The sequence below is a fragment of the Amia ocellicauda genome, chromosome 18, assembly GCF_036373705.1.
Source record: "Amia ocellicauda isolate fAmiCal2 chromosome 18, fAmiCal2.hap1, whole genome shotgun sequence".
Lineage (NCBI taxonomy): Eukaryota > Metazoa > Chordata > Actinopteri > Amiiformes > Amiidae > Amia > Amia ocellicauda.
This window is the reverse complement of record NC_089867.1, coordinates 25,775,592-25,796,697: the sequence shown is the minus strand read 5'-3', so window position 1 is coordinate 25,796,697 and position 21,106 is coordinate 25,775,592. Positions and strand designations below refer to the sequence as shown.

At 49.9% G+C, this 21,106-nt stretch overlaps 1 protein-coding gene across 3 annotated transcripts in view; it reads right to left on the bottom strand.

Annotated features, from left to right (window-relative positions):
- The window catches only part of LOC136714065 (kazrin), a 302,349-nt gene that overhangs the window by 33,440 nt on the left and 247,803 nt on the right, over positions 1-21,106 (bottom strand). For 2 of the 3 annotated variants that reach the window (XM_066691378.1, XM_066691380.1), the window contains 5 exons: positions 6,757-6,893; positions 5,052-5,222; positions 4,686-4,769; positions 2,920-3,109; positions 1,009-1,142 (listed from right to left, as the gene is read on the bottom strand). In XM_066691378.1, the coding sequence (XP_066547475.1) occupies positions 1,009-1,142; positions 2,920-3,109; positions 4,686-4,769; positions 5,052-5,222; positions 6,757-6,893 (716 nt within the window). The remainder of the gene's footprint in view (positions 1-1,008; positions 1,143-2,919; positions 3,110-4,685; positions 4,770-5,051; positions 5,223-6,756; positions 6,894-21,106) is intronic. The other variant, XM_066691379.1, reaches the window with a different exon arrangement.

The window sequence follows — 21,106 nt, the reverse complement described above, 5'->3', positions numbered from 1 at the left end:
CCGAGGGTGGGTGTCAATCGTTATCCTTAGCACCTGCCACATCAGTCTCCTCCCCCACCCCGGAGCGTTTTTCTCACTCATCTTGTTCGCTGGCTTGTCTCCTTCTCTCCCCGAGGGCCTTGGCAGGAGTCACGGCGGTTTCTAATCTAAGCCGGCACAGACGGATAGAGGGATCGCAGCAATGGCTCCGATCCTTCCCAGCTCTGTGCTGCCGGACACCCAGCTGACACTTTGTATTTCAACACAAGACACGTCCTCTCCCCCCGTCCCCCCCCACCACATCAAAACCCATCCCGTCCCGTCCCCCCGCCAGGCGCAGGCTCAGATCCCGTTCTGCTCCGCGAAGGGAGTCACCGCTGATTTGAAAGCCGTGGCACAGAAGCAGAATGCCATTTTCCTACCCAAGCACAGAGCCCGGGCACAGAAACAACACAACTGCCACACAGGACAACCAGGCACAAAAACTCACACGAGGCCCAATTCCCACACACTGGTGTGTTGGGTGCATGTTCAGTTTGGTGCTTGGTGTTTTGGTGCAGTTGTATTATTTCCACGTCCCATTTTGAAAACTCTGGGCAAAGACAATACAGCAGCGTTCCCCACAACACCATGCAGACCCCCGTTCTTACCCCACTAACAGCATATCTTTCAAAGCTCTTTGCTCCTGTTGCCAAATGGGCTTGAGTTCCTCTGATCTCTGCTGGGATTATTTCCAAATGGTTTAATCAAGAAAACAAACAGAAACGAACTGAAAAGCACGTAACTGCATCTCTGTCTGCTAGATTCCCTCAAGGAAAATCTAGGTATTCATTCCTTGTAAAGCGATTCCTTTGTGGAGGGCACCACAAAAAAATACATATATATTGATTAATTGAGAGGAGAATCAGGAGCCGATTTCGTGGTGGAGCACAAAGATCTTTGAACCCCCCGCCCCGCATACACGCCAGAGAGATGGATTGTGGAGGGGTGATTACTTGTGGTGACTTGCCGGCCGCGAGCAGCCCTTACATTGCAGAGGGAGTGAGTCCGGTGCCGGGGGGAGTTGATGTCGCTGGGCGTGGACGAGCGGTCCCCCTCCACGGCCGAGGCGTCCGAGATGATGGAGGGCTGCCGCGAGTGGCACGGGCTCACCCTCACTGCCGCTGGGGGGGAGAGGAAGAGAGACGCAGTCAGGGGGGTTTTTAAGCAGTTCGGCAGCTCAGGCTGTGACCTGACTTCTGCATAATACTGCTCGGCCGCTTGAAAATGCACGACAAATATGTACAAACCTGAGGAAAAGTAGATAAACGGTTAAAAGGATTCTTTGCTGCAAAAGGGGTGTCTTAAAATAAAGCCTCTATCTTCAGTGATACGGAAACGCTGCCTGTGTGTTTAGCGGCCGGTGTTGGGAGTTGTGTGCGTTTCCTAACCGAGGAAAGCCGCGGCAATCTAGTCATGAGAACAAACGGAGGAACGCTGTCACAACAAACCCGGCCCTCGCAACACTGCGGAATTTATCTGACAAACAAAACCAAACAAACCTTTGTGCAGCATTTCACAAGTGGAGGGGGGATACGAAAAAAAAACAGCACAAAACAAATCAAAACAAACAAAACACAAACACAAGGAGACGCATGTTCCCCTAATTATGTACCAAACAGAGCCGTTTTGCATAATTAAGATCGCCTGATAATTACACTGCATTTGGGAGAGGAATTGCCGGCGCTGGAGTCGGAGGGGGACGGGTTACGAGAGCGAGCAGATACACGTGGAAGTCATCTCTCAGGGCCGGGTCGGGCCTCCAGGAGCGAGGGGGCTGTGTGTGAGAGCGGCAGATCCCTCACTGATGAAAGCAGGGCCCCCGGGTGGTATTGGACTGCCTGCCACTGGAGACTGTATTTATCACAGAGAGCCGCAGTGCAGGGGCAGCGTGTTTAACAGGATTAGTGGAGGGCGAGCAGAGAGAGAGAGACTGGGAAGAGATGTGGCACGAGAGCCGAACGCGAGCTCACAGCCGCGGGCCTGAGGGGCTGTTCCACTGGATGTCAACGGGGAACCAGGCGGGGAGCACATTAAGGAATAAATAGGGGATTAGGGGATTCATTGGGCACTTCTCTGCCTTCATATCAAATAAAAACGGTTATTGTGAAGCGGCTTTGTGGGCCGTAAATTAAGACGTTTAACACGTTTCTGGCTATCGACCAAAACCGCGCTCAGAAACTGCCCGGGATGCCGTTCACTGCATTCATGTCATCTGCTGCAAAATCCTGAGAGGAGCAGCTTCCAAAACAGCGTCTGCCGGCAGTCTGACAACACGGCGTGTACAACGATACCATGACACAATGATTCAATTCAAATCAATGCTGTGAATTGTTCCCCCCACTCCTCTCGTTTTGCTCTATTCCAGGTCAATGTCAATCAAATTATGAAGAAGATGGACAATATCTGTTCGCAGTGTTCACTGGAGAGCGACCCGTTGGTGAGGGTGAGGGAGCGGAGTCAGGATCACACGAGGGCACCTGCTAACGAAGCTCTGGATTGTTTTGTTTTATATCAAACAATCCATGTTCCAAATAAATTATTCATGAGAACGAGTGATACTGTGCACATAACCTCATACAGCGAATCGCAGGGTTATGACAATAAGGGTCTGGCTCGTCTTCTTTACACACATGCTGCTGTGTTGGTGCCTGCTCATTTTTGTTCTAGGTGTTGTGTCGTGCCTTGCTAATCTCTGTCAGGGAGGATGCTCATTTTCCTGTGACAGGGTTCTGGAAAAAAACAGGTTGTTTGAAGTGATTAAAAGAAACATTTTGAACACAGACTGAACCGTAACAGTGGCCTCTGAAAAGCAGGACCTGCTCAAATGAATGTGTTTTAAAAAGAGGAGAGTTTGAGTAAGTGAGGGGGTAGGCGGGTGTTGGTGGGGGGGGCACTCACCTTGCCGGTCACCGGAGTGTGCCGAGTGGCCGTGGTACAGGGTCTGCTGGCTCTGCCGGATGGCCGCGGTCAAGGGCAGGTCAGCCTGCATCACCCACTCCTGGTTGCCGTTGAGCACTGTCTCGGTGGGCATGGCCAGGGAGTGTCTCTTGGGCACGTCCTTGGTCAGGGTGGCAAGAGACTGCTTGGCCTGCGGGTGGGGAAAACACACTCAGCCAATCAGTGCCGATGAAAGAGGCGGCAAACTGGACGGGGTGGAAAGACGAATGAAGAGGGGGGATAAATACCCGACAGCAGGGGCTCATTCCAGCGGATTTCTGATTTGTTATTTACTTAATTATTGTCAGTTAATTTCTCACTACAAGCTTCCTTTAATAAGACCTGCAGGACTGCGGCTCCTCCTGCAAAAGGCATCGAATTCAGAAAACATCCGCAAATACTGCCCTCTCTCGGCCTGGCGGCTGTAAAGGCCCATCAGCAGGACTGCGCTGTGCGTTTGCGTCGCTGCACTGCTGTAGCTGCACTGTGTGTGTGTTTGTCAACCTGCTGTGTCGTGCGCTGTGTGAATAGCGTCACTGTGTTTGTGGCCAAATAAATATAATATAGATCACATTTCAATAATATTTTTCTTTATCAGACCATAAACATGCAATTCAAGCACAGGGGATGCAGCAGGATTTTGTCTCTTATTTCTTTCCACAATCTGACTCGTGAGACTTCAAAAACAGCTTCAAACTTTGCTTTAAAGCTGCGTCAGCCGAGCCACAATTCTGGACACAATTCCTCCGGGCGCTGAGTCTCAGCACACCGCATTCTCTCTGTCTGTCTTTGTTTTGTTGCCATTAAAAGTCGTACTCTGACCCTCGCCTCGTCACTCTGAGAGACGGGCATCAGAGGAACCAAGCGGCCCGAGGCGGCGCTGCCTGCCAACGGAGAGAACTGCCCTGGAAAGTAATGAAACCAGTACACAACTGTCAGTGACAACAGATGCACTGTGGGTACGAACACAAAGCGGGGTGAGCGATGCTGGTGACAACGGGCCTGCAGAGTACAATATGTGCTTCCCAGCAGCCACAGAGCAAGACATGCGGCCTTCGAACACAAAGGGACTGATTTTCCCGAAGCTGGTAAAGGATATTTACTAGAGTTATTGTAATAAACTTACAGCTCTTCTCTCTCACACAAAACGCACATGAACAATGGCTGCCTAAAGGAAGTCGGTATCCGAAGCAGACGAGGCACTTTCCATTAACCTTGTATGCAGGTTGCGCTGTTAAATAGGACGTCTCCCAGGTGAGGAGCAACGCAGGCCAGGCTGACAGGGCCACTGATTTATGGCTCTCTGCGGTTCTCACTGTGCAGAACCCCGGGCAGAGTCCTGTGGGAAGCCTGGAGCGCTCGGCGCGATTTTGGAGACTCCGGCTCGTGTGCCGAGCGTGTGTGGCCGAAACGGAGCTGCTCTCAATCCGATAAACACGGCAACAAGAAACACTGCACAAGTGGAATAGCAGATTACACCTGTTTTTATTTTGTACAGCAACACAATGAGCTGCAGTTGATTAAGGGTTAGAAAACAGATTTGAAGCGGCAGCTCAGAGCTCAGCCAAAACATCACCGGGGTATTAGTGGACAGGCCGTGCAACTGAACCCTCAGCAGCCCCAGAGGAGGAACACACACACACACACAGACCGCACACAGGTGGGGTTCAGTCCACGCTTTGCCACTGCAGCCCCCAGTTCAACCACATGGGGTGGAGAGGTCTTACCGCCATGACCCTGGGGGAGGGGTCCTTGTCCACAGAGCGATCAAACACCCGGAACTCCATTTTCTGTGCCACACAGTTACTCATCTGAGGAGACAGGGCACACACACACACACACACACACACACACACACGCTCAGAGAGGGGGGCCTCACACATCGCATGACCCACCTCGGCGTTACGGTAATGACGGACTTGCTCAGTCGAGCTTAATCTCGGCAAAATACAGGACACAAGACCTGTTACAAACAAACACGGTGGGTCTGGCTGGTGTTCCAGTACCCCTGCAAAATAAAGCAGGTAGTGCATGTGTGTGTGAGTGAGGGTGTGTGTGTGTGTGCATGTGTGGGAGAGAGGCCGGTGTCTCACCATCGCCAGCTCGGCCTCCAGCTCCTTGATCCTGTTCTCCTTCAGGTCCAGCTGGGAGCGCAGGGCGCCGGCGTGCTCCGTGGCCTCTTTGGTTTGCCGCCTCAGGTCCCACTTCTCCCTCTCGAGCAGGTCCTTCTCCTTGGCCAGCGCCTTCACTGCGTCCTCGCTCTCCTGGGACACAAACACACAACGGGAGGCCATTAACGGCAGCAGAGCTTCAGCACACATTGCCCCCCCCCCCCACCCTCAACTGCGGCAAAATCCCCAGGATGCCATTCAGCCCGGATCCACGATAGCGATCTGTTCTTCGCAACTCACTCCTCTCTGGGCAGACATGAAGGTACCTTTCTGACAGTACCTGGACAAGTGATGACTGGGCCAGAGAACACAGGAGGACGGGGGAGAGAGACCTCTACACGTGTGTTGAATTTACAGGGGAGGATACCGGCTGCATGTCACCTGGGGACGAGGAGTCGAGCACATCTAGGACAGGGAAAGAAAAGTGTGCGAGGGATCCTGTCCGTGTTACTCTGTGTGGAGCCGGTACTGTGTTGCTGAGATCACCGTGCATCTCACATTGAGACATATTTATTATCGTTATTGTTGTTGTCAGTCGTACTATTATTATAACTTAACCGACAGTGGCAGCCTGTAATTTTCATTTTACTCTGCATAATTCTCTCACGCTGCTTACGGTCCCAGTGCGCTTAGATCAGCGCATGAGTGATTCTTCACTTGTCCACCGCGTACACAGTTTAGATCCCGGTGACTCGCTTGCTCGTCTGATTTTGGAACGATGACTGAACAGAACCAGTTCAAACAGCGGCGCTCAGTGTCCGATCTAGGCCGAGTGTCCGGGTGCCGTCCAGGGTGCGAGGGAACAGATACACAGTTCATACAGCGAGCTCAAAAGGCACACACCCCCAGCAGCCCTGTCTGAGTTGGTATCTTCGCACCACGGCCGCCTAATTGTACTGTTTAGTGGCGTTGGACCCAGATCAGTTTCTCTCCCACTAGCCGTGCCAGGATGTCATTAGCTGTGAATCCTCTATGCAGAAGTGCTGAGTGGAGCTTACATGCTCACCAGGGCATGCTTAAATACAGCACAGACACAACTGCCGTTCTCCTGAGCTAAACACAGGGTTTGTACGTTTCTCTCAAAGTGCCTGACCGGTCCCAATCCAAGCTTATTTATTTTCAATGTGTGTTTTCTGGTTCGAGCACATGGACTGCTGAGGGCATACAGGGTGTCAGGGGTAATTAGCACATTGTAAATTATCAGACTATATCAAAAGGTCTTCTGGGGTTGAGAAGCAACAAATCCCACATGTCATAACAGATTAGGACACGGTCACAACAGCTGTGAATTCCCCTGAACCTCACTGAACTCAGAGATGCCAGTTCAAGCTTCTGAATCCACATTATGAGGTGTTACCAGTGCGCTATGCCCTCAGTGCGGGAAACGCGTCAACAATCTGACACCCATCTGCTCCCAGCGGAGTCCAACGCCCCGCACTGCTCACTGAGGAGGACGCACATCTTGCAGTGTGCCGCAGATCCAGTGCCTGTACAGTAACACATACACTGCGGGGAATTATATTCTACAGAGAGATCAGCAGCCCTTCACACAGAAATAGTGCTTACCTGACACAGCACTAAGCACAAGAGGGAGGCGACACACAGGGCTCGAGAATGAGGGTCTTACTTTTCTGTGCTGCTCGTAGTTGCGTATGAAGTCTCGGAGCTGCTCCTCACGGCTCTCCAGCGTGGCGTATAGCTGCTGCATCTGATTTACCAGGTCCGCCTTCTCCGCCTTCAGTCGCTTTCGGTCCGCCTTCATTGCTAAGGAGAGAGAAGGAGAGGGAGAGAGAGGGAGGGAGAGGTGTTTAAGAACGTCATTCTTTCAATGCTCTTTTCTAGAAGGCTTAATCAATGCCGTTGTGGCTCTTATTCCAAAATGACAACATTTAACAGCTTCTGAAAGAGAAGAACCTTTTCAAAGCGTTTCAAAAGGTAGACTCTGTACTGTAAGGTCACTCACAGCAGACGTGAACGCTCTGTCCGCTGCGCTGCGGCTCTGAATTCGAGAGTGAATTCAGTCTTTTGACAGAAATAAACACGAGAGTTGAGCAGCTCTCTCTCAGTGGTCGACAGATTCACTGGAAGACAATTCAGATTAAAACACCTCCCGTGACGTTAGCAATGAAGGTTCAAACTCTGCCGACTGTGCACATGACTCTGAGGGTTTTATGCACCGATGCTGTGGCAGTGGAGGAAGCGGGGCTGAAGACCGTTTGAGGAGAGCCCGGGCTCTGGGGTCTCAGAATCAGAGGACATGCAGGGAGGGGGGAAGAAGTCAATATAGGCCCGTTTGTTAATGGCTTACCACAACAGTACCTAACTCACAATCTAAACCTAAATCTCGGTTCAAGTCCACGGCTAAGGCTCTGATCCATGAAGACAACTATCAAGTACCAATTCCACTAAAACATGGAAGCTGGAAAAACGAGTCTGACAAGTCACCCAGGAGTGTATGTCATTGTGGAAACGCACAACACAACTGCTCAACGTGGCATCACACAAAAATCAAGAAAGAAGGACATTACCTGCTCAAAAAAATCAAACCCAAGATGAAAACTTTTAAAGTTATTTTTGGAGAAAGCACGGAGCTAGGTGATCGCAGGGCTGATTTATTTTAGGAAGGACAGCTGTGCATGATTGAGCGTTTGAGGTTACAGATACTACAGGCCGACAAGCGCCCCGCTCTTCCTGCTGCGCTGCAGACGCCAGGAGACTCTCTCCTCTCAGACTCGCCGGGCGGCTTTGTCACGGCGTTCTGAGCTGTGTGAAAATTTAATTGGCTGTTCCCTCGATTCCCTCGTCAAGCGGAGGAGCTGACATGTTTTGACTCCGGCGTTTGACGAGACTATAAGCTGCATCTGCTGCGGCAGAATTCCCCTCAGAGGAAGCGCCCCGCACAGTCCTGCCGAACACAGCGGGCTGCTCGCTGTCACTAAAAACACAACTCTATCCCCTCACCCTCACCTACTGCCAAGCCTTCGAACCCCAGCCTCCTAACTTCATAAAGCAAGCCTGGATTTCGATCACTACATTTCCAATCGGATGCTGGCAAAGACCAATGAGCGATAAGTGATTAAACATCACAGTAGCATCACTGTGAGTTGTGTGTAGGCTTCCTTGCGGATAATGGATGATATAAAAATAAATATTCTCTCTCTCTCAAATTCAAATTCAAATTCAACGTGCTATTTTGGCATGACCAAAAATAAGTATTGCCAAAGCAATGGTGATAAACAACAGTTTTGAACATATACATGTACATTTGCATACATAAATACACAATATGTATGTTAAACAATTAACTGATTCATTTCAATTAATACAATTCAATCATAGTTCAGAGAGACATAAAACTGATATTGATAATAATAATTGGGTGTAGCATAGGTGTCACTGCCTGTGTCCAGGGGTGTCCCCTGTGTGAGTGGACTGGGTGTCCACTGTGTCCCTCAGGCTGTGGCAGGCAGCTGTATACTGGGCTGCCAGTAATATGCAGCTGGTCTCCTCTCCCAGTAGGATCGACACTTTCTCTGATTCTGGCAGGTCTGGAAATCTCTTATAGAGATCTGCTATTTTGGGGAAAAATTGTGCTCGTAAATGTTCATATTTTTCACATTTTAGAATAAAGTGCAGCTCTGTCTCGACCTCTCGGTGTTGGCAGTGGGGACACAGCCTGTCCTCTCTGGGCAGCCAGGTCTGCCTGTGCCGGCCCGTCTCGATGGCCAGGCTGTGCTCACTGAGCCTGTATTTTGTCAAGGTATTCTGCCAATGTGAAGTGTCTTTTTAGGGCCCGATAGCACTGCAGTTTACTTTGTGCTTGTGTGTGTGTTTCCCAATGGGTGATGTAGTTTTCTTTGTGCTGTGTGATAATTTGGTTGACTCTGATTGTGTGCATGTGTGTGTTGCTGTCCTGAGGCTGGCCGGTGTCGGTGTGTGTCTGCGCAGTGAGCCTGCGGACCAGCTGGCTGAGGGGGCTCCTCTCTGGGTTCAGCTCTTGGCATTGCAGGGCCTTGTGGTGGTAGGAGTGTGTGTCGCTGTTTATTAGATGGAGCCAGAATTTAATTGCTCTTTTGTGTATGTTGATTGTATCTCTCTCTCTCTCTCAGCAGCGTGTTACTTGGCTCACGGTGCAGTGAACGGCAGATTAGATCACACACCTCTCCTGGTGTGTTAGTCTGGGGGTCGTCTCGGACCTAACGAAGTCAAGCCTCCATCAGCCAAGCGGCAGCCGAGGTAAGAACGAGCCGAAGTCGAATAAAACGGTGTTGTCACCGGCCGCCCTCATCACGGCTGATGAGACAGGAGACGAAAAGTGAAGTGGACAGGGAGAAGGCGACACCTGTCACCTTAAAACACGATAAAGAAGGTGATAATAGCTTTGCTGTGTTGTGTTGTATTTCACCGGTGGAGAAGATGAGCTCAGGCCTGTAGGACACAATAGTTCCCAGCATACAGGATTGCCCAGGCTGACTTCCTGTCCCATTTTTATTGTAGTTCACTGAAGGTGCATGATGATGAATGATGAATGATAGTGTCTTCAGTCAACTATCTGGTGCTGGTTGATGACATCACTGCCGCTCGCATTAAAGATACCTTAATAGCTTGATCATTTCATTTCCGAACAACTATATCATCCTCCACAGATGAGTTCAGCTGCCGTCCTGTTAGAGGACACCCCCGTCAAACAGGTGACACAAGGCTTTTCATTTTAATAATTAAAAAGAAACTGGAAATCAGCCTGGGATGTTTTGACGAGTCCCTGACACAGAGTCCAGCGCTCAGGAGCGCCGGGCGGCTCGTTCAGTCAGTGGCAGCGCCGGACTGGGAACCTCCTGGTTATAAGACTTTCGCCTTCATCACTGGACCACATGGGGAATCCAGATAAGACAATAACTACAATAACAACACGCTGCACTCACAGTGTGCTTCTCATCCTGGCATATCCCAGGGCACCGCAGACAGGAGGTCTCACTGCTGCGGCATTCGATGTGCTCTGTATAATATTAATATGAATAATCATCATCGCCATACAGGACTAACTCAAAAAACAACGGAGACTCGGCCACAGGAAGAAAGGCTGCTTTGATAACTGGGAAGTGCCATCTAAGCAGTCCTTGTACTAGGGAGGGAATAAAGATCAATGTCAGCGCCTGGAGGGGCCCCAGCCCGGTGCCTCTCTCCCTCCGAGCGAAGCCAGAGATGGAGCGCGACGTCTGCTTGGCTCTGGAGTGTGATGCGCTCTCTGCCACGGAGATCATCGCATTGGGGGTAACGAAAGCTGCCACCCGCCCTCGGGCACAGCATCGGGGGAAGAAAGGCAGAGCCGACTCGGAGCCGCGGTCTGTGGCGGAGAAATCCATTCGTTTTCCACTTTATTGCGTGCCTGCAGGCCTGTCACAAGGCATCGGGGGCGAGGGCCGTAACGGGGCTGCGGCAGCCAGGCGAAACGCGGTGCCATATCGCTTGTTTAAACGGCACGAGGCCGAGAAAAGAGAGCGCAAGATTGAAAACACACACAAGAGAGTCACCCTTCACTGGGCTGGAGACGGGTCGGGAGAACTGCAGTGTCTCGCTCTGATCGGTGATCGACAACGCTGAAGACCTGTGTGTCGTGCCCCCCCAGCCCAGGTGTTGGTCTTCTCTCGACTAGTCTCTGGAGTTCCACACAATGGGAACTGATGCAGCGAGTCATTGCCTATCTAATGAAAACAACATGGTCATATTTAAGACTTCTTATGACTGTTTCCTGCATCACTGTACTGTAATTATGGTTTTGCCTGGCAGATGTGTCACAGTTTCCAGCTACGACAAGACAACATTATAATCAAACGCCTTCTTCAAAAGCACATTAGAAAACATCTAAAGTCAGACGCCCCAACACGCATCCCTAAAGCAGCCATATCAAAGCGATGAAATAAGCAAAGCTGCACATCCAAAAGCATGAGCATGCTTTCATTCCTTCTCCACCTCTCTTCCCGTATCACTGGGAATCAGAGAGTTTATTGCCGCTGTAATGTCTGTGGTTTCCTTTCATTATCAGAGACCTCGTGATCTCTTTGAGGGGCTGCAACGGCTCTACGAGGAACGGGAGGATTTATGTTTGTGTTTCCCTGCTTTGCGCTGCCTCAGTCTGAAGACCCGACTCGGGAACGTGAGAATGCCTTAACATTCTTCATATTAGGACATATGAAAGAAAAGTCAAGTCAAGTCAAGTCAACCTTTATTTATAGAGCACATTTAAAACATACGCAGACCTGGACTGACACACTACATACACTCTGCTCCGGATGAACGTTAGAGCTAAAATGGCTCCTTGCAAAGCAGGCATCCCCACTTCATTCAAAAGTAGCAAATTAGACTCTTTAGGGAGAAGAGAGAGAGAGAAAACAAAAACGAACGGCTGGGGTGAGAACAAAAGCGCAGGCAGGCAGACGCTGATGAAAGCGGCAATAAGAGCCTTGCTTTTCCCGCGGAGATGCACTGATAGCAGCTGTGCTCCAGAGGTGAGTCTCTCAGCTGTCTCCGTCGCTCCGGCACCAGTTATTGCTCGTGTCAAAAACAATTAGAAACCTCCCGATTTCCCCGTGCCGCAGCACCCACGGGAGGCGAAGCGGATCGGCCTGAGAAATTTGTTGTGGGAGCGTTTCAAAGGAGGAGCTCGGATCAAGGCCCCTTCTCTCGTCTTCATCGGAGGAGTACGAGAGAGAGAGAGAGAGAGAGAGAGAGAGCGAGAGAATTGAGTACGAACGTGTGTTAGAAGTTAGCAATGGCTCAGAACTTTTTTCTTCCAGTACGTCAAGTCGAATTCCTCCCGCCGCACTTTTTTTTATCTGACAAACGAGACCTGCTTGCTGGCAAACCTGGGAGACGGGAGGGCGGCTGATTGACAAGGCCCTTCTGATCTCACCCTGCTGTTTGAGACGCCCCGTTTACCTTCACTTCAATCGCTCGCTCTCCCGCTCTCCGTTCAAAGCACCAGACTCGGTTTACCTCACGTCTGGTGATCAACAGACTGATCTAGATTGCAACAACTGCCAGGATCTTTGTGAATTCCGGAGAATCCTCTGCGTGCCCCCGCAGTTCTCTGCCGCTTTCCGCCTTGTTGACACAGCCGTCTGAACCGGGGGTCCCCAGGGGGTCTCTGGTTTTGATCATTTCTCGATTCAAGTCTGCAGCAGCCAGTGACTGGAGGGCGTTACGGCAAAACGGTCAAATTAGACAGACCCACGTGTCCTGTGAGGGGAGTTCATATTCCACGTAAAATGTCCAATTCCTTCACAGAAGCGGTGTGTCCTTGTTGATAAAAGCCAACAGGTGAAGCTTAAAACAGAAAGGAAGCTGGTACAAATTCAATAACAAGGCAGGGGCTCTTATCCTGCAATTGTCACGTGTGTAACAGGTCCAGTCCGCTCTCAGCAACACCCCCAGGCTGCCGGCACATTCACGAGGAAACGCTAGCAGACGCACGCCTCGGTGAAGCATGTGAGAAATGAATTGTTCTTGTACTGCAGTCAAAGACGTAAACTGTCACAGATTGCGGGATTGACTCTTATCCCCGACAGGTAATCTTGTACAGGCTTTGCTCAAGTATGGCTTTTCTTTATTCCTTTTTTGCACAGGCCTCGCTCAACCTGAAAGGAATGAAAAATGCTGTTTGAAAAGCTATTATTACGCAGCCTAATTTGTAAACGGGAGGCAAGCGAGCGAGGATGTGCCGAAAGACTGAAAGCACAACGAGAGAGCGTCTCATTTCGCTGTGCGGCCAACGAGCGGTGCTACAAAACTGCGGAGGTTCCAGATGATCTCGGCAGCACCGCGACGTACCGCCTCGCACAGCAGCCCCCTCCTGAAGCCACTCCGCACACCTACACGAGAAATAATAAGAAAAACACACCACCTCAAATCCCTGTCAGGAGCAGGAGGCCCTTTAACTGAGATGTCCGCACTGTCAGGCGCTGCGCTTCCTTCACGCTCCGCAGGACACGGCTGTGCAGGTGACAGGCGGATCAACGGACGGCCGCCGCCACACTATCGGTCGGGCCGTGGAAATACCAACACTCCCACTTCGCTGTTTGCTCCTGCTTGTCAACTAGAGCGTAAACTCTGGGCAAGAATGTGGATTTCGTCCTCCCAAAGGCCAGGAAGGGAGGACCCTCTCTCTCTCTCTCAGTCCTCCTCTTTCACTGTCACAGAATCTCTCCTTTATTTTGCCTTCTCAACACCAACACTAAGAGCACCAGGACTGACAGACGGGTCCGCACAATGCCCATGCAGCTGAAGGTGCCTCCCTAGAGTACCTGACATATATATTTATGCAAAAATGTTTATCCAAACAGGGGCGAGGCGACCATTTCACGCATCACCGAGTCCTCTTCCTCTGAGAGACAGAGGGGACCTTTGACCACCAGGCAGTCAGTCATCTTCCCAACCAAGAACCACGTTCAACCACAGGGTGTCACTGTGCACTAACCTAAGACCCCCAGAGAAGAGGATGATAGTGATTGCTAATGAGGGGTGCCTTTCCTGAGAGGGAGAGGAGAAAAATAAATAAAATCACTGACTTTGCACTGAAAACGGAGCACAGAGAACCAAGACTGCGTTAAAGGCTTGCATTTTACATTGTAGCCCAGTCCATTTCAGTAGTGCTGTAATTCAACATATACCCCCCTCGCTGCAGTGAAATTGATTAAATTATAATCCAGTTAAGCTCTCTGATGAAAGTGCGTCCGTGTTGTGCCATTGTCTCAGGTGCCGAGCTTCGCTTCTGAAAGAGTGAGGAGGGCTTTTAAGTCATTAGGGGACAACGGGCTGTGAAGTCTTTATTGGTACCTCGCCACTAACTCATATTCTTTCAGGCGATGGCTCCAGTAATTGTCGGAGTGGCTTGACACGTGAGCCTGAGCATGTCGGACATACCATACCACGTGATCTTATTCCTCTTCCTAGTGCCTCTGAGAAGAACACGTACACCTGGTGACTTCATAGATGTTGGATGTTATCTATTGGGAAGATGGGAGACTAAGGACCTAATTCACTCATGAGAAAGGCTGGTACACTGTGTTTTACAGCTGCTGTCACACAATGAAAACGCAAAGTAGTGGCAACAAGCTCCTATACATTATCTTCACAAAAAACTATAACAATCAAAGAAATTGTATTGAAACTGCTAATACTGCTCCTGATTGAAAACACAACGGGCGTACGCTTGATGGAAGCGAGGTGGTCAATATTTACACAATACACACGGCCTTCTCGTCGAAGCCTGGCAGATCCCAGTTCATCTGCTCCAGGTCCCGAATACGTCACTTTCACACATCGAGGCAAGGGGCTGATCTGTCCACAGCAGGCTTCTCTCGATGACTATCTCCCAGGACAGACTGAGCCCCCACCCCCTGCTCCGGCGCTGAACTCCCTGTAACCCGGCAGGACGGGAGCCCACGGCCGTCAGCGCAGACCGCTCTTCCCATTGTCTTCTCAGCGCCCACACACACACACAGCGCCCACACACACAGACTGGCTGTTTCAGTGCTCTGAGGAAGAGACTCACAGAGGGGCTTTCCCTGCCCAGGAGAGAGACACTCATTTGCATCCCCAACTGTAAATATGTGTGTGTCAAAATAAGGCACACAAAACCCCGAGCGGATTCACACCCTGTTCGGGGTGTGAGCTCCGAAATTCATTTCCCTCTGCTCTGTAGAGCTTCATCGGCTTCCTGTCATTTCAATTAATTGCCTAAGAACTAGTACTGTAACATGCTTCATTTCTGTCACTCACTTAATCAAGCGCCGAACTGACTGCAGCCATGCAGGCTAATTAACCCCGTAGAGCGCGCTTCCGGTTTACATACACATCATTAGAGGCGATCGATAGTCTCAAGTCTCTGAAAGTGCAGATTCGAGTCTCAATGGATTACGAGTCTGTCAACGACACGTGCAAGACGTAAGATGCTGTCAGAACCCGTCGATGCAGTGAGGCCCAGACGCACGTTTGCCCGGGTTCATTTACCGCAGGAATCTGCACATTTTACATGCTGTTTCAAGCTGACTATTTGGGAACATTCAAAAAACAGACTGGATAGGATTCTTGGATCACTTAGTTATTAATGGACACCAAATGAGCACGATGGGGCGGATGGCCTCCTCTCGATTGAACACTTTCGTATGCTCTAATGGTAGACATAAGAAAATGTACACTGTGTTTTGTTCATGGCGAGGGCTGTACAGCAGGGCGTCATACAGGGATTAATACCGATAAGGATTTGTTGTTAGAGGAGAAGCCACTATCTGTCATTAACCGAGCGGATCTATCTCGGTGAGACAGTGGCGTACGGCCGCACTCTGCTGTCAGTCTCGCCGTGGCTCCTCGCTGATTTCCAATCGGCATGGCCGTCAGTGCTCTGTGATCGGCGTCCACGTCGGCCGCGCTGAGCAACAGCCTGGAGACCCACAACCTGTAATTTGGGACGGGAGGTAATTATGTTGCGATGCGATTGGGAGTGATGACTCACTGACTGCTGTCGTTAATGTGGATCTATATGTAAACTCCAGCAACTCCTTCTGATTTATTTATTGTTTCTTTCTTTCCTCATCTGCCTGTAATGGCTCTAAGCAATATCTATTCATTAAAACTGAAAGAGAAGGCTGTGACCAGCTGGCCTGCATCCGCTTAATCCAGACAGAATGCGAAACTGAAGACCGCAGGACGTGTTCCACACAATGCATTGTGGGTCTTGTACTTCACCAATGTTTATTAACTTTGCCTCTTAACAGACCACATCCTGCAGAAACAAAACCGCAGGTCCTGGCAGCGTTTAGCCAAAACTGACTGCAATAAAAGATGAGGCCTGATGCCTATTGACTTTTTATTTCCGCATTTTTTAAGGCAGAGGGGAGGCATCTACAAGCTTTTCGCACGAACACGGCTGAAGACTTTTCGAGGCAGAAACATCAAGAACAAGAAGAGGCTGGGAGAAGACGCAGAAGAGAGAGAAATAGCGATGATGCACGCTAATCCCCGAAAAGTGTCTTTTTCAGTTCCGATAAATAAGACATCCCGCCGTCGGGAGCAGAGCTGTCAGGAAATCAATAATCGGACGCAGTGGCTCACAGCAACACAGTGGCACTGACAGGCTGGGGGGGAATACTGATCGAGACGCACATCACACACACACACACACACACACACACACACACACACACACACACACACACACACACGCACACACGCACACGTACTGACATACACTCGCCATAGACACACGCAGAAAACAAATCCAGACACCCGCACACGAGACGCTACCGATGGGGGCAAATGAGTGAATCGCCCGGCCTGGAGGGACTGTGGGAGATCAGCAGGGGGCGGCGGCGGTGATGTCAGAGCGGGGGGGTCGTTCTAATCCTGCAGCGCTTCAACTGCGGTCCTCGTGAGTCCAAACACCCGAACTGTACAACTCCAGGTCAGCTTAGATGGGAGTTTGATATACACTCACCTAAAGGATTATTAGGAACACCATACTAATACTGTGTTTGACCCCCTTTCGCCTTCAGAACTGCCTTAATTCTACGTGGCATTGATTCAACAAGGTGCTGAAAGCATTCTTTAGAAATGTTGGCCCATATTGATAGGATAACATCTTGCAGTTGATGGAGATTTGTGGGATGCACATCCAGGGCACGAAGCTCCCGTTCCACCACATCCCAAAGATGCTCTATTGGGTTGAGATCTGGTGACTGTGGGGGCCAGTTTAGTACAGTGAACTCATTGTCATGTTCAAGAAACCAATTTGAAATGATTCGACCTTTGTGACATGGTGCATTATCCTGCTGGAAGTAGCCATCAGAGGATGGGTACATGGTGGTCATAAAGGGATGGACATGGTCAGAAACAATGCTCAGGTAGGCCGTGGCATTTAAACGATGCCCAATTGGCACTAAGGGGCCTAAGGTGTGCCAAGAAAACATCCCCCACACCATCACACCACCACCACCAGCCTGCACAGTGGTAACAAGGCATGATGGATCCATGTTCTCATTCTGTTTACACCAAATTCTGACTCTACCATCTGAATGTCTCAACAGAAATCGAGACTCATCAGACCAGGCAACATTTTTCCAGTCTTCAACTATCCAATTTTGGTGAGCTTGTGCAAATTGTAGCCTCTTTTTCCTATTTGTAGTGGAGATGAGTGGTACCTGGTGGGGTCTTCTGCTGTTGTAGCCCATCCGCCTCAAGGTTGTACATGTTGTGGCTTCACAAATGCTTTGCTGCATACCTCGGTTGTAACGAGTGGTTAATTCAGTCAAAGTTGCTCTTCTATCAGCTTGAATCAGTCGGCCCATTCTCCTCTGACCTCTAGCATCAACAAGGCATTTTCGCCCACAGGACTGCCGCATACTGGATGTTTTTCCCTTTTCACACCATTCTTTGTAAACCCTAGAAATGGTTGTGCGTGAAAATCCCAGTAACTGAGCAGATTGTGAAATACTCAGACCGGCCCGTCTGGCACCAACAACCATGCCACGCTCAAAATTGCTTAAATCACCTTTCTTTCCCATTCAGACATTCAGTTTGGAGTTCAGGAGATTGTCTTGACCAGGACCACACCCCTAAATGCATTGAAGCAACTGCCATGTGATTGGTTGGTTAGATAATTGCATTAATGAGAAATTGAACAGGTGTTCCTAATAATCCTTTAGGTGAGTGTATATGTGTGTGTGTGTATATATGAATAATTGACAGTGCTTCTGCGATGATGGATTTCTGCACATTTCACTGCATTCCGTGGCTCTTCATTTATCGTCCCTCACTCTCAATTCTTCATGCACCATGTAAACTCCAAAACTGTGGAAGTGACATCTTATCATCACACTATACCGCGTTATATTTCATTTCTCTGACATCATGACGCGTCCCTTTGTGTAGAAAGATGAAACTGCCACAATACACACAAATAAATAAATAATAATATCAGTATTTATAAGAGAGGTTGTTTCAAATAGTTATGTGATTACTTGCATATAAACCAAATTAAGCAATTCTAGGCACACCTCTCAGCGGACAGCAGTTTATGATGGAGAGCGGTGATACAAGGGGATACATCATCCAGTTTATAGTTGCCAAACATTTAAAACTTTTACAGAAACACCCATGGAAACTGCTGGCACTGCAGCTCGAGGTGAGAGAACCACACTGGTCTCACCTCAAGTCTCCTGGCAAGAGTCGGTGACCCAGTTAGACACTTCCCTGTTGTGTTCATCTTTCGGTGCAGCGCCATCGTTTCAGGTGCAGCTCAACCCTCAAACAGGGAAAGGGAATTAACCACTAATCCAGATTAAACCGGGGATTATATTTTAATCAGGGCTGCACGGAACCTTAAAACCAGGTTTATATTTACTCTCTTGTCTGAAATCAATCCAGGTTTGAACAGTGACGGGTGGATTACGGCTAAGCCTTCCTTGGAGATGTGCGATAACTCGCGCCCGGCGGCAGCTCGGAGCAGAAGCAATTAGAGTCGGGGCCCAGTCCCACAAAGAGGCCGGATCTGTTTGTAGTTCACGCAGAGCAGGATGGGGAAGGAGCTGCCAGCACGATCAAAGACGGACCCGTGGCGGTTCACAGTTCTGCGGTGCCGTGAGAGAGGGATGAACCCGATCCCAGAACAACCGCACTTAATTAACGACGCCAGCTATTTTAATCTACAGCACACTGACGCTACCGGATGTTGGACATTCAAATCAGGATTACATCAATGCAAATAGTCTGTGTCTGAGATCATGGCTGTTTATAAACAACACAATTGTACATAGGAAGAATCCGCAGACCCCACTGAAAGGTGCGAACACAACTGCAGTGTCAGTACTACGTCTCTATTGCCCCAAACCACTGAGCTGTGACGGTCAGAAGCGAGGGGCCTGGGAGCCTCCTCTTTGGGACAGTAACTTGGGCCGAATCAAGAGTGAACGATTGGGAACAGAGACCAGCAGCGCAGTCAGAACCCCCCCACCAAAAAGAAGAAACTATGATTTCCAGAGGCATACGAAGTGCTGGGTGAGTTTAGAGAGACTCCACGGTAGCAAACAATGCCAGGATCAAAGCGCAGATTTCCGAACGATCGCCCCGTTGCCAGAATTCGAAACGGAGGAGGGGATATCAATGTGCCGATTCATACACATGAAATAGAGGCGAACCAGACGGGGGGGCAACTCTCTCTCAGCCGTGCGACACAGCCAGGGATGCTTCTCCGCAGCGTTACTATGGTTTCCCGGCTCTCAGAAGAGCGCGTCTCAGCCCGCGGTGTCGGGTCTGGGCCGGAGCCGTGAATCAGGGCTCTCTCTCTCTCCCGGTGAGATCGCACGGTGCAATTTTCTCCCCGATCTGTCACCGGGCCGTCGCAGCGCAATGAGCGTCTCCAGTTGTGCGGGGAACAACCACGACAACGCAAATTAAAGGAACCACAGAAATTACACAAATAAATAACAGCTACACTCTGCTGCTGGAGCTTCAAAGGAAGCGGCTGCAGTGTGTGTTAATGTCAGACATTTCCATTCGCAATAAGGGCCCCATAAATTATCCCCCCCAAAGTCAATAACAGCCAGCTCCCAGCCCTGAATTACAGCAGCGATATTGGATTTTCTCACACTGCCCCGGCCCCCGCTCCCTCCTCGGTTTAACCCTCTCCCTCCATCTCTCTCTCTCTCTTTCCACAGAGCGCTCTTCTCAAACACACTGGACTACCACTGTGCTGAAGACCCGACCGAGTTCCTCAACAGTTTCCTAACATGCACGGACGTCCCCATCGCAGGGCCCTCGGCAATGCGACCGAGCAATCACAGCGACCCGAAACGACGAACGCCTAAGAGAAGACCGCCAGCCACCATGCTGATCTGCCGATTCCATTTCGCTTCCTGCCCGGGGTGCGATGAGCTGACAAACTTCCTCATTTGCGTTTCATTACTTCTGTGGCGGCTCTGTCAGTGCCTGCGGCGGTGCGCCTCCCCCAGCGAGACGGGTCAGAGATTGCGGCCTCCTGGCAAGGCATAGTGATAGCTACAGATCACAGACTCTCTCTTCGCGGTGCGGAGAATATCTGAAGGAAGCCACGATCTCTGGGATGTGCCTTGACATTGCACAGCCCCATGCACGGGAGTGAGGCTGTATCTGTGAATTAATGTGTATTAATTAATCTGCTCCTATTTATCCACGCGCTCTTACAACAACTCCTGATCAGCCCTCCGGATACTTCACTCATCAATTTGATAGTCTAGCTCCGATTTGAACATGAAATGAAAGCTCTACTTATGAAACACTTCACACACGGCAGACCGAGTTCAAACGAATGATTATTTGTTCACGTTTCTCTCCTTTTCACACTGACCAGGGTCTCAGAAATGACTGCAATGAGAAATTCAGTCCTCCAGGTCGAGGGTCAATAATTCAGCAGAGTCTACTGACTGATCCTGGGAAGACAGACGGATGATTCTCCTGAACCATCCTTAACATTAACAGAATACGTCAGCCCTATATATCTACGGTGGGACGTGATGGTCTGACAGATCGAAAAATGTGGAATCAATAGTTCCAGCAGCGAGACAGATGGATCTGTCAGCAGGTCTCATACGGGAAGCAATAAAAAAGGCAAACACAATGCTAGGGTATATTGAGAACAAGGGCAGTGATGTTCAGACTGTACAGTGCACTAGTTAGAGCTCATCTGGATACTGTGGACAGTTCTGGGCTCCACACTTCAAGAAAGATATCGCTGCTCTAGAGGCAGTTCAGAGGAGAGCAACCAGACTTATTCCAGGTCTGAAGGGAACGTCCTACTGAGAGACTGAGGACCTGAACCTTTTCACCCTGGAACAGAGGAGACTACGTGGGGACTTGATCCAAGTCTTCAAAATCATGAAAGGCATCGACCACATCAAACCAGAGGAGCTTTTCCAGATCAGCAGGGACACACGCACCCGGGACACAAA